Source organism: Drosophila montana, unplaced genomic scaffold (genome assembly GCF_035044405.1).
Source record: "Drosophila montana isolate Dmon_TW-CO22-7 unplaced genomic scaffold, ASM3504440v1 contig_329_1, whole genome shotgun sequence".
NCBI lineage: Eukaryota > Metazoa > Arthropoda > Insecta > Diptera > Drosophilidae > Drosophila > Drosophila montana.
The window spans coordinates 254,760-281,918 of NW_026998183.1; the positions used below are offsets into that span (position 1 = coordinate 254,760).

The 27,159-nt window shown below is 42.4% G+C and overlaps 2 protein-coding genes across 2 annotated transcripts in view; one reads left to right on the forward strand and one right to left on the reverse strand.

The window, feature by feature from the left end:
* The window catches only part of LOC135434357 (uncharacterized), an 86,480-nt gene that overhangs the window by 47,616 nt on the left and 11,705 nt on the right, over positions 1 to 27,159 (reverse strand). Inside the window, exons 7-8 of the mRNA XM_064690913.1 lie at positions 20,552 to 20,970; positions 20,202 to 20,455 (exon numbers count right to left, since the gene is read on the reverse strand). The gene's annotated coding sequence lies outside the window, so the exon portion shown is untranslated. The remainder of the gene's footprint in view (positions 1 to 20,201; positions 20,456 to 20,551; positions 20,971 to 27,159) is intronic.
* LOC135434354 (uncharacterized) lies at positions 9,883 to 25,195 on the forward strand. Its single transcript, XM_064690911.1, has 2 exons — positions 9,883 to 9,950; positions 24,037 to 25,195. Exon 2 carries the CDS (start codon positions 24,061 to 24,063, stop codon positions 24,919 to 24,921), a length of 861 nt encoding a protein of 286 aa, XP_064546981.1. The 5' UTR covers positions 9,883 to 9,950; positions 24,037 to 24,060; the 3' UTR covers positions 24,922 to 25,195.

A 27,159-nucleotide genomic window follows, 5' to 3' on the forward strand; every position in this document is an offset into this window, starting at 1 on the left:
TTGGCTTACTCTCAGTGCTCTCTCATTATGTCTACGGATCGTTTAAATGTATGTGTGTATGTGTGACACATACGTGTCCGCACAAGCAACAATGAGCATTTTTCCCCTTTTGAAGGGGCGAGTAATATGAAATAATGAAAGAGTTTGCACTTCGATTTGAAATTCTTAGAGTTTAGCTCGTTATTGTTGGTAAGGGTACCTAACCGCTGGCAGGTGTGCATTTAAAATTTCAAATTCCAAGTCCACTGATAAATATCAGTCTCCCGGCGTCCAAAGCTAAGCAAAACGAAGCATTCCTGATCACTGTTGTCGGACGCACCAAGGCACCCATAAGCCAAAGAAGTAGTCCGATTACCACACGGGCTAACACCAAAACGGCACAAAATATGACAGGGGCAGCTTTAGTAAAGTTAATTGCTGTCACTGAAAGGCTCTGTCAGTTTGAGGCAAAACTAACCACTCCTCGAAGCTCTGACCCGTTTCTCTATACGTACCAGGGCCCCCGGGACCAAGTGCGAGCCTTGTGGGACAAGGTTTAAAAAGATTATGAGGTCTGTTCTGCAGCAATTTCAGAAGCCGGTAAAATAGAAAACATTCCAGTCGTGCAGTTTATGTAAGACTCCTGCAATATGCGCCGCTAAACTTAGTACGCAAATTGTTGCTGCTAAAGCCCAAAATACACCGTCCACCCAGACTATATACTTTGGACCAAATTTCAGATGTAGAGAAATTATTCCATCTCAACGCGGCGAGGCTCAGGCGATTGTGTCGAAGTTACCTTTGACTAACGATTGCTTTCGATCAGCCTGTGTCAATCTGACTGAAGATTGTTGCAACCAATCTCCCAAGAATCGGGAACGGCAATAAAAGAACTTCAGAGCACCATCCAAGGATGCTTAACAGCTCTAGAGTTATCCGAGAATAATATTGAAAACTGGGATTGTATCCTCGTGTTCCTTTACTCCTCCAAGCTACCCAAGATTACACTCTCCTTATGGGAACAATCCATTTTGAGAAAAAACGACATCTCATCATGGCTTGAGATGAACGCCTTTCTCTTAGAATGCTATCACACTAGGAAGAGCTTAGCCAATCGCAAATATGGAAGCGCACTCCAGAATTATTCGCACAGAACCTCCTGAGAAAAAGGTCGCTAACAAGCTGCAAATTTTTTAAATTGTACTCCAAGGAGAATCACCCTATCCGTCTGTGCCTACGATTCCTCCAAATGCGCGTCATCGAACGGGCTTCTTACAACAAAAATCAAAAACTATGTTTGAACTGTTTCGCGAAGGGCCACCATTTAAAGGATTACACAAGTGCTCAAAATTGTTTTACGTGCAAGGGTCGTCACAACACACTCTTTCCCCGTAATGACACCCCACAATTGGCCCCTGTCGTAGCCTCCATGCTACAAGCTGTATCAGTTCCCTCCAATCGATCCATACAGCTTTTATAAATGCTTCCTATTTGGATGTAAAATTTACAGCTTGTGCACTGATCGACTCGAAATCAGAGGCAACCTTTATTTCCGAGCGACTCTTCTGCCTGATAAAGCTGCCTTACAAATCCGTACAGGCACAGGTATCGGGACTTAACCAAGTTGTTACAGCCCAGCCTCGCAAGCTCTGCCATTTTAATATTTTCTCTTCCGAGCCCCGTATCCAAATCGAGGCATCAGCCTATGTCCTACCACACTTAACAGGGAATCTACCATTGTGTTCGATCCCCCAAAGTTTATTGAGAGCCCTGGCAACCCTCCAGTTGGCTGAAACTAATTTCTATAGGAGTTCGCAGATAGATGTTCTGATTGGCGCTGATATCCTGCCGTCCATACACAGAGGCGGCTCCCATCCTAATATATGTGGCACGTTGATGGGTCAGGAAACTGTTTTCGACTGGATTCTTACAGGCCCAATTTAAAAGACAGCATCCAACGCAATCTCGTCATATTTAACTCGTATATCCGTATCTCAAGAAGAATAATTATACTTTATTCTCACAAAATTTTGAGAGGTGGTTTTCCAGTCAAATTGGTAGAACTTCGACTCCTAATAGAGTAATTTCATTCAAACAACAACGAGGAGCGAGAATGGCAGACATATAGGTACCCTACCTTTCCGGGAAACTAATCACATAAACTTAGGACATTCAAGGTCTATCGCACTGGCACAGTTTCTAAAGAACGAGAATTGTTTAAAAAAAACATTCCTTTGAAAGAGCAGTACGACTCCGTGATTCAGGAGTCCTCCGAGTTGGGTCATATGACGCAAGTTTCTCCAAACAGCAACCCCAAAAATGTTTAAGCTTGTTGTTTTTAATGCCGACAGCACCACAACAACAGTTGGCTCCTCCAGACCGTCTTCCAACGGCAAAAGCCTAAATTTTTATTTTTTTTTTTATTTATTTATTTATTAGTGGTCGACAAGTCGAGTGTCTTCCTAATTATTCAATACATTTTATATACAATTATGAAAATTAAATGCTAAAAGCCTAGTTAGGGAACACAAATTTCTAATATCATCACTGACCGATGGAGGTGTTTTATTTGCCAGTCCGGCCAGCTGTGCCCCTTTTCACAGCTAATTTTGTCAGTGACGCTATTAGAGCCTACATCTAAGAAGAAGGGTGTAAGTAGGAAAAAGTGTTCTTAACTAAATTTAAAAATAATCTTAATTTGCTATATTATTTAAGAATATACTATAAATAGGAGAAAAGAAAGTAAGAAGATTGTTAATAAAGTAAAGAACTGTATGCTAGATATACAGAGTGTTAAGTAGATAGGATAAAGATATAGTAATGGGAAATCACCGACCCGGTGAGGGAAAATTTACAGCCAGTCCGGCAAGCTATGCCCCTGCTCATAGCTGGGAATGGTCAGTGAGTTCCCGAAGGTATCCTGAAAGCAACGATTTTATTAGGGGTAGAGAAAGTTCGGTAGAGAAAACGTGATGCAAACTATTGTAATTTTTACATAGCACGCGAAAAGGATTGTGCATAGCGTAGTCTGTTGTGCACGTCGATAGGAATAAGGAGCGGTAATTTCTGGTTGGTCTAGCTGGAACAGATAATTGAAGACGCCCTAGCAGAAAAGGAGAATCTATATCGCCAACAACCAACTTATGTAGAAGGACAACACCGAGAATTGTCCTACGGTTGGTTAACGACGGAAGATTAAGAAGAAGCAGCCTGCTGGAAAGCAAACGAAGATTAGGGTCCCAATTTAAACCTCGTAAGGCAAAAAGCAGAAATTGCTTCTGAACAGATTCAATACGATCCTGGCTATTGTTATACTGCGGAGACCAGATACAAGTGCACTATTCAAGGATAGGACGAACAAGAGAGATGTACAGAAGTTTCGTTATAAAAGGATCGTTAAACTCTTTAGACCATCGTTTAATGAATCCAAGTACACCTTTTGCCTCATTAACGATGGTATCTATGTGAAGATTGAAGCAGAGTTTAGAATCAATAAGAACGCCTAGATCCTTAACTGTTAGTATACGTTGCAATGGAGTATTGTCGATTGTATAACTGACAAGATAAGGTGTAGTACGATTAAATGTCATAAACATACACTTTGAACAATTCAGATGCAATTGATTGGCCGAACACCAAAGTTGCATAGCGTTCAAATCGTCTTGAAGACGAGAATGATGTAGGGGATTAGTGTATGATACAATAAGTTTCACGTCGTCCGCATACATGAGTACACGGGCATGGGATATAACAGAGGGGAGATCATTAATAAAAAGAGTAAAGAGTAAAGGTCCAAGATGACTACCTTGAGGAACACCAGAAGTAACGTGAACCTGTTTAGAGGTAGTCAGCCTCAGCATTACTCTTTGGGTCCTACCTTTTAAATAAGAACTAATCCAAAGCAAAAGAGACGGAGGGAAACCTATTCGGTCAAGTTTAAAAAGTAAAATGTCATGGTGCACAGAGTCAAACGCCTTACTGAAGTCAGTGTAAATGACATCAGTTGCATTTTCGAAAGGAAAGCATCATTTACCAAGGAAGTAAACTCAAGCAGATTGGTCGTAGTTGACCGATTCTTTACGAATCCATGTTGAACAGGGGAAACAACTGATTTGCAGAAATGCTGCAAATTCGAAGTGATTATTTTTTCAAATAATTTAGGAATAGCGGACAGTTTTGCAATGCCCCTATAATTTAGTATATCAGACTTTCCACCTTTCTTGTGGAGAGGAATGTTATGAGATTCTTTCCAAATAGATGGAAAGACAGAAGATTCAAGGGATAGATTAAAAAGCCTTAGCAATGGATAAACAAGGGAAGAACTACACTCCTTGAGTAGACAACTAGGGATATTGTCAGGCCCAGGAGAGAAAGAAGATTTTAAAGAATTTAAAGCTAAAAGGAGAGAGGAATGGGAAATAATAGGAGGAGGTATAGAACTAGAGGAAGTAATAGTATAAGGGTAAGAATTATTATTAGGACAGACTGAAGAGTAGGTTGATTAGAACAAATTAGCAAAGAGGTTAGCAGAAACAGAGTCATTACTAGCTTTATCCATCCCGAGAGAAAAAGAAGATGGGAAACTTGAAGATTTACGCTTCAAGCTTACAAAATTGTAAAACTGTCTCGGATTTAGGGCAAATTGCCTTTTGCAACGAGTTAGATAATTCTCATAGCATTGAGAATTCAGAAGAAAGAAGTTCGACTTGGCAATGGAATATTTAGCCAAGTCTGTACACGATCCAGACTTATTAAACTTTTTAAAATATTTAGATTTCATATTTTTTAGATTTGATTATCTGGGAGTAAACCAAGGTGGCTTTAAAGAAGTAATCGAAGGAATTGACTTGGGAATACACATATCTAAGAGGGAGTCATATAAGAAAGACCAATCGGTTGCATAAATTAGCTGATTCAGCAATGAACAATTTCCTTTGCGACAACGACTGGTTCCGCCTATCTCCAGTACGATTAGTACTCGGCGCCGACTTCTACCCACACAATATTCTACCCGAGCCAAGGCGGCCTGCCCATGGCCCAACATTCAAAGTTTGGATAGATCCTCTCTGCCACGTGCACAAAATAGGGAGCTTTTCAATCTGCATGTTGCAAGGGAAGGGAAAATATTGAACCGAGTTCAGTGCCAGTGCCTGAACACAGCATTGACTGAGACTCACTTAGTGGGAGAGTCTCATTCAGTGAGAGAGACTCACTCAATGAGAAAGATTCACTCACATACACGATCCTGAGTTCACTCAGAACTCTCCCCACGGTTTCCACTCCACAACAACAGCTCCGATATAAAAAATATGCAAATCACTTCTTATGTAAAGTTCCTTATATGGAGCCGCTTTTATTATAAGCTACTATATAAAACGAAAATTATACTGATTCAATTGAAGACGGATTACTTATCTGACGCCTCGCCCACACACACCCTAACCCCTAGTTTTTCGACCAAATCTCATGACTTTTTGATACGGGGTGTCACTGTTAGCATCCCACCTAATTGTCACGCATTAAATACATTATTTCTAATTATTTCCTCCACCTTTCTTCAGAAGACTGCGTTCCGAACGTGAGTCGCCACGCCCCTTCACGCCCACCCAAGGTTTTCCCGAGCATTCTGGACATTTGGAAGAGATGGTGCCTGGATAACCTCATTTAAAGCAAAGCAGTTTCCGTTCTATAGATGGGCAGTCGGTGAAATCTGGGGCGCACTTCCCACAGTTCCAGCATCCGAGTCTGTTCGTGCGCCTCTGATCAGAGCGTACTTCGTCCACGATTTCTTCGCCTCTAACTCATTCACGATTGGTTTTTGTCCTTCACTATATCGTGGAGGAGCCGAAACTGGCTTCCACCTCGTTAAGCTCATTCATAAACTGGTCGACTGTGAAGATGTCTACGCGTATACGTTTCTGGTTACATTCTCTCGCAGACCTTTTTTAATATTTAATATTTCCACTAAATGTCTGTCTGACTAAGACAGTAGCTGCGACGCTAGGTGTCCCATGACGCCCGCGTTGTAGTAGCTCGTGCATCTGGTCATGCTCAGACCACGGACCCGAAACCTATCAAGCATCGCCTTCTCAGAAATGGCCACTGATCGACATTCGATCGCCTCACATGCAGCCAATACCAATTCTAGCTTTGCGAGTCAAGAGCGTATGAAAGCATAGCATTTTTCCCTATGGTTTACGCCAATCATGATCCCTGCGCGATTAATACTCTGGGCTACTATGCACTGATTTCAGTCGAAAAAGTGGCCCTTTTGAAAGAGTGTCTTTTAAATTGTTCTTGCCAATGGCAGACGGTCCTGTAGAACTACATTTGCCTTAACCAGCGGAGTTTCCGAGCGTTCAGCTTTTTGTGCGTCTACAGGAGTTGAATCATGGTCTGCATGCCGGCCGTGATCTCTTCCCTAAACGAATCACTTAACCCCCCGGTTAACGGCTGCTTATAAGTGGCCTAGGCTTGATCCAACGACACATTAATAGCAGACCCAATACCGTTTGCTCTGTAATCTCGCCCTCGCTCTACAAGTAATAATTCCTAGTCAGGTCCCTAGACCGGGATTGGTGACCATGTTCACCTTGACCTCGGCCAGTCGCCATTTAAATTAAATTCTAATGCCACCGAAATTCTAACGCCTGCTTTATAACAATCACCTATCAATTAAAGAGGGGAGGGAATGCCATGTTTTGGTTGGAATGCCATCTAATCTAAACTACACCATCCAATTTCCGACTCCTAGGTTTGATTGTCCATTGCTCACGTCATACCTCTCGTGGATGACCGGCAGTGCAAAATCATTTACCAGCGTCAAATAATCCATTACGATTTCCTAAATCGAGATATGCTATTACTCTACCCAGAATTATAGTGCAACGCAAAGTGACTTCATCATTCTCTGGGAAAGCTCTGACGTCAAGATAGACCTGAAGACCACTACGAGGAAACAACACAAAAAAACCGAATTTACTTATTTTCACCGGCACAATTATTTACTAGCCTAATTTACTCTATATCACAACATTTTATCAGCCTCGGTCTCGTTCATATCAATATTTTTGTAGCAGGCAATGTTCGTATTGGCAAATCGTTAAGTATTAAAAAACGAAGCGAAGACAAAACAGCTCCCGTGAGACAGCCAGATAAATTAATAGAAACACAAACCCTGGAGCAACATACGCCTTTATAAGCCGCGTTAGCCTCAGGATCCTACACTAATATCTTCTAAGTCAGCTAATCGTTAGAATGCCCAATGTGCCTCTCCACTTTTATGCACTCTTGACGCAGCTCATCCACTGTGAGTACATCCATAGCATAGATGTATTTTGACAGACTCTCCTTCAATCCACGCTTTAAATGTTTTAACCAGTTCGCGGTCTCTCAACGGCTTCTGGAATCGCGCTGCGAGCTGACGCATGTGGTGGATGAAAACATCCGCCCCTTCGCTGGTCTGTTGCTCTCGCTGTAGTAGCTCCTGCATCACATCATGCTCCATCTGATAGCCCCGGAACCTGTCTTAGAGAGCGTGCCGCAGTTGTACCAGCTGCCGACCCTAAAATGCCGCGCGTGCATCCAATACCATTCGCGGGCACGGCTGGTCTGGAGCAGATGAAAACCGAGCAGGACCTCCTTCCACGGGCATTGATATTGCCTCAGCAGGAACTCCAGCCGAAACACAAACTCCTCGACAGAATTCATGGCGTCCTCGCCATCGAACTTTACATTCCACCGCTCGAGCTTCAGGTACGCTGCGTCTCGTACGTTGGCATACGCTTCCTCCGGCTGAAAGTCATCCGCTCTCCGGCCTATACTCGGAAGTGGCGATTATTCTGATTACGCCAGTTCCTCGTCTGAGCATCTGCGACGTATACTGGGCTGCTGAATGAGTACTCCGCTCCTCGCGCGCCTTATCTGTGTGGTTTCGGTGGGGGAAATGCCTCGCGCTAGATCTCTTTTGCTCTTTCGGAATGGCGCCTGTTCGCGGTCCCGGCACGACGTGTCTCGGCGGCTTCGGTGTTGGGCTCTCCGGCGTAGCTTCCTGGCGGCCTTAGCACATTAATGATGCCCTTCATCAGCTCTATGAAGCCTGTTTGCATCTCCTCGCTGATGCCGGATGGCAGAGCATGCAAATATGTCTGGTGGGTTTGAGCAATTGCCGGGTTCGCTGCCGATGTGAGCACTGAGTCCTTAGTCACTTTTGGGAACTCTAGGTTTTGTGGAGATCTATCTTGTTGCGCTAATTCCTTCTCTAAGTCTACCAGATGACCCTCCGCCGGGATATGTCGCTCATAAAATCCGGGGAAATTCATTGGCGTTCGCGCGAGACCTCCTGCTGGACGCGGCGGCGGCAGTGCCGACGCTTCGTCAGCGTCAGAAACCCAGTCCGACACCTGTTCCTCAGCCATCCTAATCCGTTCAGAAAAATGTACCCCTCTTTACTATAAGGCTTACTAACTCTAACACAAAAAAAAACTTCACAAACAATTCCTATTAAATAAATAAGTAAATAAACATCCACCAACAAATCTTACTTATCTCTATATATAAAACTGTTTGTCCTGACTGACTGACTGACTGACTGACTGATTGGTGATCAACGCACAGCCCAAACCGTAAGAGCTAGGAAGCTGAAATTTTCACTGTAGCTACCTTATGTGATGTAGGTGCACGTTAAGACGGGGTTTCGGGAAATTCCACCCGCAAGTGTGGAAAAATCGCGAAAAACATTTGTATGTAACTTTTTTGTTTACCATCCGATCGGCCTCAAACTTATTTTCAAAGATCTTTGTTCAAATTCATTTGAGGGGTGTTTCACACTTTTAGAAAAATCCGTTCCTCCTGGGTGGAAATGGAGGTCAAAGATTTGGTGGGTGACGTTTCGCGCTCAAATTCATTTCCAGAGATTTATAAGAAAAATCATTTGATACGTGTTTCACACTTTTCGCAGAATTCAAACTTCTTCGGGGGGAATGCGATTTAAAAATTTTTTGGGAGAAGTTTTAAGTTGTGTCCGATATGCTTCAAACTTATTTTCAAAGCTCTACATAAGAACTTAATAAATACGTATTTTAGCGATTTGGGAAATTCCACCCGCAACAATGGTAAATTGGCGGAAAACGGTTGTATGAAAGTTTTTTGTTTACCATCCGATAGGCCCCAAACTTATTTTCAAAGATCTTTGTTCAAATTCATTTAAGGGCTGTTTCATACATTTCGAAAAATCCGATCCTCCTTGGTGGAAATGGAGGTCAGAGATTTGGTGGGTGACGTTTCGCGCTCAAATTCGTTTCCAAAGATCTATAAGAAAAATCATTTGATACGTGTTTCACACTTTTCGCAGAATCCAAACTTTTTCGGGTGGAATGCGACTCAAAGATTTTTTGTGCGAAGTTTTAAATTGTGTCCGATTTGCTTCAAACTTATTTTCAAAGCTGTACATAAGAATGTAATGAATACGTATTTCAGCGATTTGGGAAATTCCACTCGTAACAGTGGTAAATTGGCGGAAAACGTTTGCATGAAAGTGTTCATGCCAGTTCATAGCTAGTCTGAACACAGCATCGACTGAGCCTCACTCAGTGTGAGAGAGTCACTCAGTGAGACAGACTCACTCACTGAGAGAGACTCACTCTCAAATAGGATCCAAAGTACGCTCAGAACTCTCCCCACGATCTCCACTCCACCTCAACCGTTTTGACACTAGAAAAATGCAAATCACTTCTAATGTAAAGTTCGTTATATGCAGCCACAAGTGAAATAAAACCTACTACAATCAATAGCAAAAAACCATTGTTTGATTTGAAGACGACTATTTTTACTTATCCGACGCCTCCACCACAAACATTGGTCCTTCGAGCCGGATATGAACCAGCGACCTATGGATCAACGGTCCTATTGGTCCTTCGAGCCGGATATATATAAACCGTTCGCCCCTACACAAGTTTTTTTGGCAAAGATAAGTAAATACAAAATTTCCTTTATATATATATTCGGCAATATCCGCCATATTTTTTCCTTTAAGAAAAGTGATCGGCAATTTTCTGAAAATATATATATTATATATATATACAAATATATATAAATTATCCGATAAAAACTAAAAACAGTTTAGTTAAATTTTGTGGTAGTTACTTCCAACTACAAAAGAAATCCACTTCAACATTTTTTTTGTATGTACATACGTACGCACTCGTGCACTTTCCTAACTATAAAAGAAAAAAAAAATTAATTACGTGTCCGCATTTAATCCGACAAGTTGCTCCACAATATTGTTTCCTAATTAATATTGTTAATTCATGTTCTTGGTCCGACACACAAACATACACCAGGGTCACCAGCACGTATTGTACATACATGCATACGTACATACATATATTCAATCCGAATATAATTGCCCATATGCATTTTGAATAGACACTATATTTAACATTATTATTTAATAAACATAAATAAAAACTCCAGTTCAATTTCTCAACTGATGATTTATTGCATAGTGCAACCGAATATATTTGTGCAACCACATAGTACACACATCCGATAAATAAATCCACAAATCATCTGTACTATGCGTGTCCACATATAATATTTTTAAGTGCACAATATACAATAGAATAATTATAACAATTATAACACATTGCAATTACAACCGGCGTAAGTGCGTATGTACACACCACACACATATGTAAAAATAAACAGCTGCCGATCCGTACTCCAATTACACGTTTTTATGCAATTGCACACATTCCCATACAATTACTCTTGTTCCGAGACGCACCAATAAAAACACAACAATCATAATTAATAGATTAATAATACTACTAATTTATTGTAAATAAACAAAAACACTACACATTAACTTCGAAGTTCTACATTTGTCAGCGGTGTGTACTCAGCCACAATAGTGGGTATTTTATGAGTACCACAAAAAAGTAAAAGTAAACCAACCGTTACCGTATTTAAAGACTAATATAATAATAAAATTATCGAAAACGAGCATCGAAATTCTTTATTATTATTTCCCTTGTTCAATAAATAATCGTATTTTTTTTAAATTACCAAGTTAAAAATTTATTAATTAAATTGATCAAATCAAATAAATTTTTAATTTCAAGCAAAATTTTTTAAATCTTCCGCAATCTCAATCGAATTATAAACTCGATTATTTACCTGTCTCGGCATTCCAGTGTTTCTTTGTTTTAAGCATCGCAACCTCTTCTACTAGAAGCGAGCACCTTTGTTTTCCTACCCAATCGCTTCCGCCTAGTATGCCAACTGGCAAAGGGGAAGAAACAAAGCATCAATTAGCAGTTCCGTCCGCAAGCACCTCCAGAACTTCTCCGTCTCCAACAGCAGCCCTTAGAGTCGAAAGGGAAACATCGTCCCGGACTAAAAGCGAATCATCCGCGTCCACGCCAAGGGGAACTGTTAAGGCACCTCTTAGTTCGAGGCCAAGTCCACTGATAAAAATCAGTCGCCCGCCGTCCAAAGCTAAAAGCGAAGCATCCCTGACCACTGCAGTCGGACGCACTAAGGCAACCATTAGCACAAGATCTAGTCCGATTTCCACGCGAGCTAATACCAAAACGGCCCAAAATATGACAGACGCGGCCTTAATCAAGTTTATTGCTGTCACTGATCGGCTAAGTCAGTTTGAGGCAAAAATAAACACTCCTGGAGGCTCTGACCCGTCTCTCTATACGTGCCAGGTCCGTCGGGACCAAGTGCGAGCCTTGTGGGACAAGGTTGAAAAAGAGTACGAGGTCGGCTCAACAATAATCTCGGAAGCCGGTTCAATGGAAACCATTTCAGTTATGCAGTCCAAGTACGACTATTGTTACATGGTATATGAGAGATGCGCCGCTAAACTTAGCGAGCAAATCGATACCGCTAACGCCCAAAATAGACCATCCGCTCAGTCCACCATTCCGACATATGTTCCCACCGGGTGTCGCTTACCTCCTTGCGACACAGAAATCTTCAGCGGAGATTACATACGTTGGCCCACATTTCGAGACCTCTTTACCGCAATTTACATAAATAATCCTAGGTTATCAGAGGTCGAGAAATTATTCCATCTCAATGCGAAAACCAGCGGTGAGGCTCAGGCGATTGTATCGAAGTCACCTTTGACTAACGATGGCTTCCGATCAGCCTGGGCCAATCTGACTGAGCGTTTTGAGAACCGAAAATTGTTAGTCAACAGCCAGCTCAAGATTCTTTTCAACCTGCAGCCAATCTCCCAAGAGTCTGGAACGGCAATTAAGGAACTTCAGAGCACCATTCAAGGTTGCTTAACAGCTCTGGAGTTATCCGAAATCAACATAGAAAACTGGGACTGTATCCTCGTGTTCCTATGTTCCTCCAAATTACCCAAATTAACACTCTCCTTATGGGAACAGTCCATCTCCAGAAAAAACGACATCTCATCTTGGCTTGAGATGAACGCCTTTCTCTTAGAACGCTATCGCATTCTAGAAGCGATAGAAGAGCTTAAGCCAAGCGCAAATACTCCAGCGCACTCCAGAATTGTTCGAACAGAACCTCCTACCACTAGAAGGCTTAACTCATTTGAGAATAAGGTCGCTAACAAGCCGCAAGCCTGCAAATTGTGCTCCAGGGAGAATCACCCTATCCGTCTGTGCCCACGATTTCTCCAAATGCCCGTCAGCGAACGGGCAACTTACATCAAACAGCAAAAACTATGTTTGAACTGTTTCGCTAGGGGTCATCAGTTAAGGGATTGCACAAGTGCTCACAATTGTTTTACGTGCAAGGGTCGTCACAATACGCTCTTGCATCGTAGTGACACTCCACAATTGAGCCCTACGGTAGTCTCCATGCCACAAGCAACAGCTCCCTTCAATCAATCCATACAGTCCACTCCATCCCAACAAATGAATGTTCACAATTATGTTGCAATTAATACCCACGGTGTTCTCCTAAGTACGGCTGTTATATATGTTCGCCATTTGGGTGTAAATTATACAGCTCGTGCACTGATCGACTCGGGATCAGAGGCAACATTTATTTCCGAGCGACTCTTCCACCTACAAATCCGTACAGGCACAAGTATCGGGATTAAATCAAGCTGTTGCAGCCCAGCCTCGCAAGCTCTGCCATTTTAGTATTGGCTCTCCTTCCAAGCCTCGTATCCAAATCGAGGCATCAGCCTACGTCCTACCACATTTGGCAGGGAATCTACCATCATGTTCGATCCCCCAAAGTTTATTGACAACCCTGCCAAATCTCCAGTTAGCGGACCCGAATTTCCACAGGAGTTCGCAGATAGATGTCTGTGCTGCGGATACTAACGGGCGGCTCCCATCCTAATATATGTGGCACGTTGCTGGGCCAGGAAACTATTTTCGGGTGGATTTTAACAGGCCCAGTGACATTGATGGTGCCCATTGTGTTGGTCTTTATCGTCTTGACTCGGATTGTACATGTAGTGCGGCGGGGAGAGCGGGCGAAGCCAGATGATAAATCTCATCAAGATCTCAATGAGACAGCGGATTCACAATGTCGTGACTTGCCGCATCATGCTCGAAGTTAAGCTCGATGGCACCAGCAACAAAGTGTTCCACGTTGCGTTTAGCGCCTCCAGCCCGTCTACCAATGGCAAATTATCGACCACAATGATATCCTACACACGGGACCAGTACTCCAATCCGATCTGACGATTCAGATACTAAAGTGGCGATTCTACCGCTACGTTTTCAATGCCGATATAACTAAGATGTATCGGCAAATCCAGGTCGATCCAAGACATACGCCCTACCAACGAATACTATTTCGCAATGAGAACGAAGAACTTTGCGACTTCGAACTCAATACAGTTACCTTTGGGGTAAACTGTGCCCCATACCTCGCAATTCGGGTCCTCCATCAACTTGCTCGTGATATACGAGAACAATGTCGTATCGCATCCGACATAATTGAAAATTGTATGTAATTGAATATGTATGTCGATGATGTTCTAGCAGGGGCACACACGAAGCAACAAGCCATTTCAGCCATTGCAGAACTCCGCATGGCACTCGACAGAGCCGGGTTCCCTCTGAGAAAGTGGACATCCAACACAAAGGAAGTGTTAAAAGGAATACCAAGGGACCACTTACTGTGTGCGGATTTCTTAGAAATCGAAGAGGCCAGCGTCGCTAAAACGCTAGGCATTCGATGGCAAGCCACAACAGACCAGTTTTTCTTTGCTCCGTCCAAAATGGTATCTCAGCCTTCACTAACGTGAAGTACTATCACAGATTGCGAAATTGTTCGATCCTGCTGGATGGCTAGCACCTGTGATAGTTCGAGCAAAGATTTTCATGCAAGAGATCTGGCTCCAAGAGCTGGGGTGGGATGATTCCCTGCCGGAAGATCTCGTTCAACGTTGGCATGACTTCCTAACCGACTATCCCTCTCTCGAAGAGATCCGTATTCCAAGATGGGTCGATTTTCAGCAAAAGGCAAAGGTGCAGTTTCACGGCTTCTGCGACGCGTCCCAGCGCGCATATGGTGCTGCACTTTATTTGCGCGTCGAGATCAACGGATGCATCTCCACTCACCTTCTCGCAGCAAAAACGAGAGTCGCGCCAGTTAAGACGGTATCACTACCACGCTTAGAGCTGTGTGGCGCCGTTCTTCTTTCCGAGCTCACCACGGCTCTTATTCCTCAGCTCCCCATCCAGAGTAGAGAAAATTTCAATTGGACAGACTCCACTATTGTTCTTGCCTGGTTGGATAAACCTCCATGCAAATGGTCTACCTTTGTGGCTAATCGGGTAGCCAAGATAACATCAACCAATGGCAAATGGTCCCATGTTCGATCCGAACATAACCCAGCTGACCTAGCTAGTCGGGGGGTTTCTCCTCGGGACCTATTAGGCAGCACTTTGTGGTGGCATGGACCGGAATGGTTACAACTACCACAAACCCAATGGCCAGTTCCTGTTACGGTACTTGAGACAGAGATTGAACAACGCGCAGTGAAGTGCAATGTCTCACAGCTACCCTCCTATAACCTTCTGGAACGATTCTCCAGATTCGACAAGGCATTGCGAGTTATCGCATATGTCTGTCGCTTTATCCAGCGCTGTAGAAATCCAGCGATCCACTTTCCCGCCGAGCTCCGTAATGAAGAACTTACGAGAGTTCAGTTCCGACTTATCGAGTATACTCAACGCCAAGCTTATCCTAAGGAGTATAGCTGTTTGCTCGATAAGAAGCCAATTCAAGGATCAAGCAGCATTCGCAATTTAACCCCTTTCATCGATCAAAGGGGTATTCTGCGATCCTGTGCACGGGTGAGAGCGTCAACCTCGTTAGGCTATGATGAGCGACACCCCATAATCATTCCGGCCAATTGTGATTTTTCACGCCTCCTGGTCCGATTTACCCACCTCATTTGTTTTCACGGAGGCAATCAGTTGGTAATGCGCCTCATAAGAGCAAAATACTGGATCCCAAAGCTCAAGGTCCTGGTAAAATCTACCATAAACTCCTGCAAGGTCTGTGTAATACACCGCAGACGACTCCAGACCCAACTTATGGGCGAGCTCCCAAGGGCGAGATCAACCTTTTCCCGACCCTTCACACATACGGGTGTAGACTTTGCCGGACCTTTCGAAGAGCTTCTGGCTCCTCGCCCTCCAGCGGCACATCACCCCCAAGCCCGAGACGTGCTACTATACGGACGTCGCTTACGTCCCTTCTCCAGCACAAGGGGGTCAGTATACTGCCCACCGCCATAGTGCTGCTCGACACCGGGAAAAAGACCCTTGAGACTCGGGCTCTGATCGATCCATGTTGTTCAGTAAGCCGCATTAATGCAACCGTGGCAAGGGCCTATGGCCTTTCCGTCACACGCATTGGCGCAGAAGGAGCGTGCACAGCCGTGCTACGCTCCAAGACAACTCAGATGTCTCGAGAGGTGGTCTTAATGGCTGACCCGCAACTCAGCTGCATAACTCCAGCCCGAGCTGTCAGAGCGGACATGAAGGACCCGTTTAGCAATGTCGCTTTGGCGGACAACGACTGGTTCCGTCCATCTCCAGTACCTTTGGTACTCGGCGCCGACGTCTACCCAGACATCATCCTACCAGGTATCCTCCCGAGCCAAGGCGGTCTGCCGATGGCTCAAAATACTAAGTTTGGATGGATACTCTCTGGCACATGCACGCAATAGTAATCCTTGCAATCTGCATATTGCCAGGGGGGGGGAGAATGTTCATGCCAGTTCATAGCTAGTCTGAACACAGCATCGACTGAGCCTCACTCAGTGTGAGAGAGTCACTCAGTGAGACAGACTCACTCACTGAGAGAGACTCACTCTCAAATAGGATCCAAAGTACGCTCAGAACTCTCCCCACGATCTCCACTCCACCTCAACCGTTTTGACACTAGAAAAATGCAAATCACTTCTAATGTAAAGTTCGTTATATGCAGCCACAAGTGAAATAAAACCTACTACAATCAATAGCAAAAAACCATTGTTTGATTTGAAGACGACTATTTTTACTTATCCGACGCCTCCACCACAAACAGAAAGTTATTTGTTTACCGTCCGATCAGTTTCAAAATCATTTCGAATTTGTTTGAGAACATTGATTTTATAACATACGTGCCACGGGCAAGGCCGGGTTATACCCGCTAGTATTGAATAAGTAAATAAATAAATAAAATATCACGAACAGTATGTTAATTACGGTCTCTATAATCAACACACATATGAATCTCTCCCGATTTCTTTTTTACTAGAACAATGGGAGATGCATATGGAGCCGCACTAGGCCGTATTATATTTTTTTTTAATAAGTCCTCAACAATTTCGGCCACTATCTCTCTTTAATAATAAGACGTCTGGGTGTACAATGAAATGGTGTTGTATCAGTTAATCTAATAGTCATCTGCTGTCTCTGACGTGTGGTATTGTCACTTTTGCTACTCAAATATCTTGATCTATCAGTACAGTATATTCGTCAGTTGCCTGCTTGCCAAAACCTGGCCCGACATTATACTCTTCATTTATTTAAGTATCAATATTTGCGCAAAATTCATTAATGTTGTCGCTTTCATTGTTACACGTCGGCTGCAATGGACTGGTGTCTGAAGTTATTTTGTTAGACGGTAGATTATTTATTTTCCCATTATCAATAGTATTGGTGAACAAAGATTGATTATTATCATTTGCGTTTTTCATTTTATTTTGATAAACTAATTTAATATTCATTTTTGTCAAGAAATCACGGCCGAATAACACGTTGCTGGGTAATACTTTGGATCTTACCACATAAATTAAAATCAATCTGGCCTTTATTGGGATAATATTTCCTCCTAATCCATAATATTTTTCAAAGCATGGTCTTAATACTAAAGATTGTGAAACTTATGATTCATCAATGAAACTTACTGGACTACCGGTATCAATAAAAGCACGAATATAATATCTCTGCTCACCAGGCGCTACTCATAAATCAAACAGCTGCGTTACAGCGATTGTCGTACACTCCTCTAATTTTTCTCCAGATTTGGATTCTTCTTGTAGCATCACTGTGCAGCCATTAACCCCCTGTCGTCGATACTGACGATACTGATGCTCGGTGCTCCAACATTTGAAGCAGGCTCCCTCGGGTCTTTTTGGCTGCTTACAATCAGTTATCCGATGCCCCAACTGACGGCAGTTAAAGCACCTTATTTCTTGTTGAACCAAAGATGTCCTCGGCTTAGTATTTCCGCTACCTTCAGCACTAGCAACAGCAACTGCTGGCTTTTCACGAAACTGATCGATTGAGGAGCTTTTCAAGCAGTTCATCCAGCGATGTACAATAAATCAAAAATGCAGCAGCGCCTGTTAGCGCCAAGATAATTGCAGTCCCTTCACAATGAACTGAATGACGTCATTCGTTGCCAACTCTGCTTGCACAGCTATGCTGCACATCGCAACGAAATACTGAAGAGTGCTTTCTTCTTTTTTTTCTTTTTTCTTAACTCCATCTGCTTCCCAATGCCCCAAGTTTTCACCCTAACCCTAAAAGATATGGATTAACTCCTCTGTCATGTCCTTCCAAGTTAAGATTCCAGTATTGTTCATATATAATTGGGCAGATCCGGCCAGCAGATGTTTAGCATAAATAAATCGTTTCATCAAGTTTACTTTGTGGAGGTCCATAATATCCTCGAAATCGCGTGTCCAAATTGACACAGGTTAGTTATCGTCACCAGAGGAAGCACGTACCAAAGCTTCAACATCTTTAATGCTCAAAGCATCTTTTTGCACTGACTCAGTGCGAGTCACATCGGTCACATAGTTTTCCGCTATTTCGCATAATTAGTCTGCATTTGCGTTGTTCAAGTTTTGTGCTGTACATAACGGTTGTTCTGCTATTTTGTTTCTTACCAGAATTTCATCGGAGGCCGGCGCCACGTTGTCGGCGTTGCTTGTCTCGAAACCTGCTAACAGGCCACATTCTCAACATGTTAGTTTGGAGCCGCATCGACCAAATTATCCACCTTTTCTATATTTACAATTTGATTTACTGGGCAAACCCCACACCTGATTTGTAAAGTTCGTACTCTTTTCATATTTTATCTTTATGCTACAATTTTTCTTAATTTCCACTCAGTTCAACCGCTCAAACATTAGTGCCGTCTTTCCTCCTTTTTATTGATGTTGCCTTATTTCCGACACCGATAAATTCCCTTATTCTATCGATACATACATCGCTTGAATCACTAACCAAAGAACATATAGATGGGACATGCCGTGTCACCAAAGTGGACACAAAAAATATCGGTACATCTGGTCCAACGAGCGAGTAAGATATACATATGATGTCTTTTGATCGCTTACACTACAGGAAACAGCTTTGGCTTACTCTCTTCCATATGATTTGTGCGATAGAACGGCATCGCTGTTTATTTTTATCTCGCTTGCACTTACTCTCAGTGCTCTCAATGCTCTCTTTATGTCTAGGTACCGTTTAAATGTTTGTGTGTGTGTGTCCGCACAAGCAAAAATGCCTGAATTTCGAATGTGTGAATGGGCAGATCATGGGCGCAAAAGAAAATATCATTACTGGCACTAGATTTTGGGTTTGAATGGTTAAATGAATGTTGACCCCTTATTACCTGCAGATCAAAATCATATATGAAAAAGCCAATAAAATTATTAATACTATAAATATATAATCGCTCCTTTTTTGTATTTGGTAAATTTGAAAATTTTAAAGATTTCATTTTTTTCACAAATTTCCGCTGGTCCTTAAATTATTTAAGTGATCAGTCACTTGACCTTCATATGCTGGTCCAGGTGCTTGGGCCCTTTCGGCCCAACAGGCTGCTGCAGGTATGTCTGTTCTATTTCTATTTGCATTACATAATGTTAATTTATGGGTTCTTTAAATTTATCTCAAAGGTGCGTTTGTGCACAACACGCCTGCCGTTAACCGCTGACCAAGTCGAACTCCACTGCTATAAATTGTTGGGCATCAACATCATCGGTGCCGAATTTCGGCACACGCATACATTTGGTGGTCACCGTTGCTGCCCATATGCACAGCTGCATTCTTGGGTCAACGGGCCCCAATGAAGGCCAAGGCCATTAGTGCATGCGATCCGCTCTCCCTATAATCTCTTTAGGACCGAATCGGGCGGACAATAACATTTCGTTCCCCTTTCGGAACCGTGGATCGCAAGCCCGGCGTTGCCACTCTTCCATTAATTGGAAGAAGAAGACGCTGTGTGGCGGCTTCACCCCTGATACTCTGACAAGATATCGGCGTGGCCGATAATAAAGAATGCAAAAAAACTACCCAAACTATCGATGCTGCCAATAATGTCACGTGCAACGAATGCTTATGCGAACTGAATTATTAGTTCATTCAAAAATCGGGTGCATGATAGCGTCTACTACTGTTTTTATAGATCATGGACTTAAATCCAATATTTTTAATGTGGATACTTGCAGTCGCAAGTAATGGTCAATTTACACTGAGTATATTTTCGGGAAACTAATGAAATGAAGATGTGAAACTGCGTTCACATTGCTAACTTCGAACAACTAACATATTTACAACTGATAGTTGTCAAAAAAAGCCCCAAAAATATGAATTAATAATAAAATTGGCAACTGTTGTATATTTGAAGGTACTCGGTAAAATATGCAAAATATAATACGCATACCAACTAAATAATTAAACACTATTATTACAACTTACCATGGTTATCCACCGTGACAGCAGCATAGCTCTTAAACGAGCCTAATATTTGGTCAATTTATTATGGACCCATGTATATGGAGCTCCTCTACTCGGTCCAATTGTATTGTTTTTCTTGTCAGAAATATATTCAATTAATCTATTTTCCACTGCAACATAAAATCTTACTCAAATTTCCGGGTGAGGTTATTCAATTTAGATTGGATGTGAGTCCATCCCCCAGTGCACCCGGATTGCTTAATCTGCTCTGACATCTTCATTTACATACATATACATATATGTGGGAATTTACACCCATAGACACAAAAATTAAATAAATATAAATATATCATATTGTCTTCAATACTTACTTGCACGCTCGTCAGACATTTTAAATAAACTTTTAAAATGGCTTGACGATTGTTTACGGATATACAAAACATAATCGGCTAAATGTTGTATGGAACAGTGTAGGATAGGAGCATCTCTCAGATATGTTGAAATTAATGGGAAGATGCTGGCATGGCAAAAATTTTAATAGCCTTAAAGCCTTTGTCCACTATGCTTAAGAAATGTCACATTTTCAAATTTCACATATTGGTGCTCCATCGGCTGTCGGTAACATGCGAGTTGCAAAAGTGCCGCTTCTTTACATAAGCAGCTGATCGACTTGCTTTAATTAACATATGCACCACAAAGATTTCCTTCCAAGTCAAGTAATACGGCCCCGAAGTAGGGGCTTCATTTAATGGACTCTTTTCGGGATATGGCCAATTTTAAATATTCAGAACTGTGGGAATATTAAAATTTAAAATTATAATTTAAAGTTACCGCTTGCCTTCGTTGCAATATCAGCTGTTTATGATAATGAACACATTCAAATTTTTCACAACACCGATATTTCTATCGATAAATCATCGCAAAAAAAAACGAACTTTCCAAATGATTTGTGCGATAGAACGGAATCGCTGTTTATTTTTATCTCGCTCTTCCTTTTATCATATGGAAGTGAGTAAGCCAAAGGAGTTTCCTGTAGTGTGAGCGATCAAAAGATATCATATGTATATCTTACTCGCTCGTTGGACCAGATGCATATTTTTTTTGGTGACCAAATTTCTAGTACGGCATGTCCCATCTATATGTTATTTGGTAAGTGGTATACATGTATCCATAGGCTTAGTGCATTATATCACTAACCAAAAAACATATAGACTGGACATGCCGTGTACAATAGGTGGTCTCCAAAAATTGGTTTGCATCTGGTCCAACGAGCGAGTAAGATATACATATGACATCTTTTGATCGCTCACACTACAGGAAACTCCTTTGACTTACTCTCTTCCATATGATTTGTGCGATAGAACGGCATCGCTGTTTTTTATCTCGCTCCCACTACAGGAAACTGCTTTGGCTTACTCTCTTCCATATAATTTGTGCGATAGAACGGCATCGCTGTTTATTTTTATCTCGCTCGCACTTACTCTCAGTGCTCTCAATGCTCTCTTTATGTCTAGGTACCGTTTAAATGTTTGTGTGTGCATGTGGCCGCACAAGCAAAAATGCCCACAAATTCAATTTTTGTCAAAAGTCGGTGGCATTTCTTCCCTTTTGAGGGGACGAGTAATATGAAATCATGAAAGGGTTTGCCAAGTCGATGCGAAATTCTTTCATTTTAGCTCGGTATTGCTGGAAAGGGTACCTAAGCGTTGGCATGTGTGCATTTTAAAGTTTTTGGACTTGCTATTCACGCATACTTGCGTATTTTGTATTTGAATAGAAGCATTTATGCGCATGTGTGCCTGTTGGTCCCTGCCTGCCTGTCCGATCCAAATTTGACAATATTTTGTGATTTCTGAATTTCGAGCTCTGCGCACACACACACACAGACACAAATGTGTGTGAATGGGCAGATCATGGGCGCAAAAGAAAATATCATTTTTGGCCTGCGGTTGTCACGCACCCTTCTTTTTATGATGTTGGGTTTGAACCCCTGCAGCAGCCCGTTGGGTGGAAAGGGTAAAATTTTGCCAAGCACCTGTACCTGCATATGTAGGTCAAGTGACTGATCACTTAACTAGTTTTAGGAAAATTGTGTAAAAAATAAAATCTTTAAAATATTCAAATATACCAAATACAAAATAAGAGCAATTATATATTTATAGTATTCATAATTTTATTGTCTTTAAATATTTAGCTTTTTCATATGTATATGAATTGGATCTGCAGGTATTGAGGGGTCAACATTTTTTCATCGATTCAACCCCAAAATTAAAAAAAGAAGGGTGCGCGACAACCGCGGGCCAAAAATGATATTTTCTTTTGCGCCCATGATCTGCCCATTCACACACATTTGTGTCTGTGTGTGTGTGTGCGCAGAGCTCGAAATTCAGAAATCACAAAATATTGTGAAATTTGGATCGGACAGGCAGGCAGGGACCAACAGGCACACATGCGCATAAATGCTTCTATTCAAATACAAAATACGCAAGTATGCGTGAATAGCAAGTCCAAAAACTTTAAAATGCACACATGCCAACGCTTAGGTACCCTTTCCAGCAATACCGAGCTAAAATGAAAGAATTTCGCATCGACTTGGCAAACCCTTTCATGATTTCATATTACTCGTCCCCTCAAAAGGGAAGAAATGCCACCGACTTTTGACAAAAATTGAATTTGTGGGCATTTTTGCTTGTGCGGCCACATGCACACACAAACATTTAAACGGTACCTAGACATAAAGAGAGCATTGAGAGCACTGAGAGTAAGTGCGAGCGAGATAAAAATAAACAGCGATGCCGTTCTATCGCACAAATTATATGGAAGAGAGTAAGCCAAAGCAGTTTCCTGTAGTGGGAGCGAGATAAAAAACAGCGATGCCGTTCTATCGCACAAATCATATGGAAGAGAGTAAGTCAAAGGAGTTTCCTGTAGTGTGAGCGATCAAAAGATGTCATATGTATATCTTACTCGCTCGTTGGACCACATGCAAACCAATTTTTGGAGACCACCTATTGTACACGGCATGTCCAGTCTATATGTTTTTTGGTTAGTGATTATATTGACTCAGAATAAAATCATTCTTATGAACAATGCAAAACAGCACTGACGTGCCTTTATCTATCAGTTTGAAACATTTATAAGTGGAACACTTACAATACTATACAAGTGGAAGATATCATCATTACATGGCGACCGTGACAGGACCACGATTCCCTGCCTGGAGGCAGTAGAAAAACAAGAGGATAAATAAATCTCTGCCTGGAGGCAGTCGAACACAAAGAAAAGAGGATAAATAAATCCCTGCCTGGAGGCAGATGACGAGGATCGTGGACCGGAAAAATACAAATTACTGACTGAGTAGAGTGCGCCAATGGGAAAACACAGCGGTGGTCAGAAAACTAAAATAAATAAAAGAATAGCCCACATTAAGTGGCTATTATACACAAAATCACCACCACCTACTTGGGCAACAGCCCAAAAGCTACAAGCAGAATTAGATTTCTTAAAATCTAGCCTGATAAAAAAGAATTTTTAAAAGAGCTCCATAAGCGAAACAAATGGCAGTCCCCTACAAGGGACCTCCAAGTCGGTGATATGGTGATTATCAAGGAAGATAACCTACCAATAAATGAATGGCGCCTTGGCCGAGTCCAGCTGGCTTGCCCAGGCACAGATGATAAGGTCCGCGTAGTGGACGTGCTTACCGCTCGTTGTGTCATCCGAAGGCCAATAGCCAAATTGGTCCTTCTTCCTACTGAGGCAAATAACACCACCGACTAATCCTTAAAGGCAACTAATCCCTCTTTCAAAACAAAACCATCATATAATAACACCTTTCCTACATCTTATTCTCCAGTTCACACCTCTGCAGAGAACCAGCATGGCACCGTCAGCGAAGGCATCCAATCAACGCCAAGGAACGGACTCTTTTAGATGCCGGGTGTGTAGAGGCATCCATGCGCTACGCAAGTGCCAGCGCTTCTTGAAGCTCACGCCCGAGAAGCGTCTCCGAGCCGTTTTGATTAACAAATATTGCTCCAACTGCCTGGCTCATCAGCATTCAGGGGAATCATGTCGCAGTGGAGCCAAGTGCAAAATTTGCAAAAAGGACCACCACACCTTACTCCACATGCGTGATCCCCGCAGCGCTCGACCCTCTCGGTCAGACAACAGGCCCACAAGAAGAGCTTCTGGCTCCTCGCCCTCCAGCGGCACATCACCCCCAAGCCCGAGACGTGCTACTATACGGACGTCGCTTACGTCCCTTCTCCAGCACAAGGGGGTCAGTATACTGCCCACCGCCATAGTGCTGCTCGACACCGGGAAAAAGACCCTTGTGACTCGGGCTCTGATCGATCCATGTTGTTCAGTAAGCCGCATTAATGCAACCGTGGCAAGGGCCTATGGCCTTTCCGTCACACGCATTGGCGCAGAAGGAGCGTGCACAGCCGTGCTACGCTCCAAGACAACTCAGATGTCTCGAGAGGTGGTCTTAATGGCTGACCCGCAACTCAGCTGCATAACTCCAGCCCGAGCTATCAGAGCGGACATGAAGGACCCGTTTAGCAACGTCGCTTTGGCGGACAACGACTGGTTCCGTCCATCTCCAGTACCTTTGGTACTCGGCGCCGACGTCTACCCAGACATCATCCTACCAGGTATCCTCCCGAGCCAAGGCGGTCTGCCGATGGCTCAAAATACTAAGTTTGGATGGATACTCTCTGGCACATGCACGCAATAGTAATCCTTGCAATCTGCATATTGCCAGGGGGGGGGAGAATGTTCATGCCAGTTCATTGCTAGTCTGAACACAGCATCGACTGAGCCTCACTCAGTGTGAGAGAGTCACTCAGTGAGACAGACTCACTCACTGAGAGAGACTCACTCTCAAATAGGATCCAAAGTACGCTCAGAACTCTCCCCACGATCTCCACTCCACCTCAACCGTTTTGACACAAGAAAATGCAAATCACTTCTAATGTAAAGTTCGTTATATGCAGCCACAAGTGAAATAAAACCTACTACAATTTAAAGCAAAAAACCATTGTTTGATTTGAAGACGACTATTTTTACTTATCCGACGCCTCCACCACAAACAGAAAGTTATTTGTTTACCGTCCGATCAGTTTCAAAATCATTTCGAATTTGTTTGAGAACATTGATTTTATAACATACGTGCCACGGGCAAGGCCGGGTTATACCCGCTAGTATTGAATAAGTAAATAAATAAATAAAATATCACGAACAGTATGTTAATTACGGTCTCTATAATCAACACACATATGAATCTCTCCCGATTTCTTTTTTACTAGAACAATGGGAGATGCATATGGAGCCGCACTAGGCCGTATTATATTTTTTTTTAATAAGTCCTCAACAATTTCGGCCACTATCTCTCTTTAATAATAAGACGTCTGGGTGTACAATGAAATGGTGTTGTATCAGTTAATCTAATAGTCATCTGCTGTCTCTGACGTGTGGTATTGTCACTTTTGCTACTCAAATATCTTGATCTATCAGTACAGTATATTCGTCAGTTGCCTGCTTGCCAAAACCTGGCCCGACATTATACTCTTCATTTATTTAAGTATCAATATTTGCGCAAAATTCATTAATGTTGTCGCTTTCATTGTTACACGTCGGCTGCAATGGACTGGTGTCTGAAGTTATTTTGTTAGACGGTAGATTATTTATTTTCCCATTATCAATAGTATTGGTGAACAAAGATTGATTATTATCATTTGCGTTTTTTTCATTTTATTTTGATAAACTAATTTAATATTCATTTTTGTCAAGAAATCACGGCCGAATAACACGTTGCTGGGTAATACTTTGGATCTTACCACATAAAATAAAATCAATCTGGCCTTTATTGGGATAATATTTCCTCCTAATCCATAATATTTTTCAAAGCATGGTCTTAATACTAAAGATTGTGAAACTTATGATTCATCAATGAAACTTACTGGACTACCGGTATCAATAAAAGCACGAATATAATATCTCTGCTCACCAGGCGCTACTCATAAATCAAACAGCTGCGTTACAGCGATTGTCGTACACTCCTCTAATTTTTCTCCAGATTTGGATTCTTCTTGTAGCATCACTGTGCAGCCATTAACCCCCTGTCGTCGATACTGACGATACTGATGCTCGGTGCTCCAACATTTGAAGCAGGCTCCCTCGGGTCTTTTTGGCTGCTTACAATCAGTTATCCGATGCCCCAACTGACGGCAGTTAAAGCACCTTATTTCTTGTTGAACCAAAGATGTCCTCGGCTTAGTATTTCCGCTACCTTCAGCACTAGCAACAGCAACTGCTGGCTTTTCACGAAACTGATCGATTGAGGAGCTTTTCAAGCAGTTCATCCAGCGATGTACAATAAATCAAAAATGCAGCAGCGCCTGTTAGCGCCAAGATAATTGCAGTCCCTTCACAATGAACTGAATGACGTCATTCGTTGCCAACTCTGCTTGCACAGCTATGCTGCACATCGCAACGAAATACTGAAGAGTGCTTTCTTCTTTTTTTTCTTTTTTCTTAACTCCATCTGCTTCCCAATGCCCCAAGTTTTCACCCTAACCCTAAAAGATATGGATTAACTCCTCTGTCATGTCCTTCCAAGTTAAGATTCCAGTATTGTTCATATATAATTGGGCAGATCCGGCCAGCAGATGTTTAGCATAAATAAATCGTTTCATCAAGTTTACTTTGTGGAGGTCCATAATATCCTCGAAATCGCGTGTCCAAATTGACACAGGTTAGTTATCGTCACCAGAGGAAGCACGTACCAAAGCTTCAACATCTTTAATGCTCAAAGCATCTTTTTGCACTGACTCAGTGCGAGTCACATCGGTCACATAGTTTTCCGCTATTTCGCATAATTAGTCTGCATTTGCGTTGTTCAAGTTTTGTGCTGTACATAACGGTTGTTCTGCTATTTTGTTTCTTACCAGAATTTCATCGGAGGCCGGCGCCA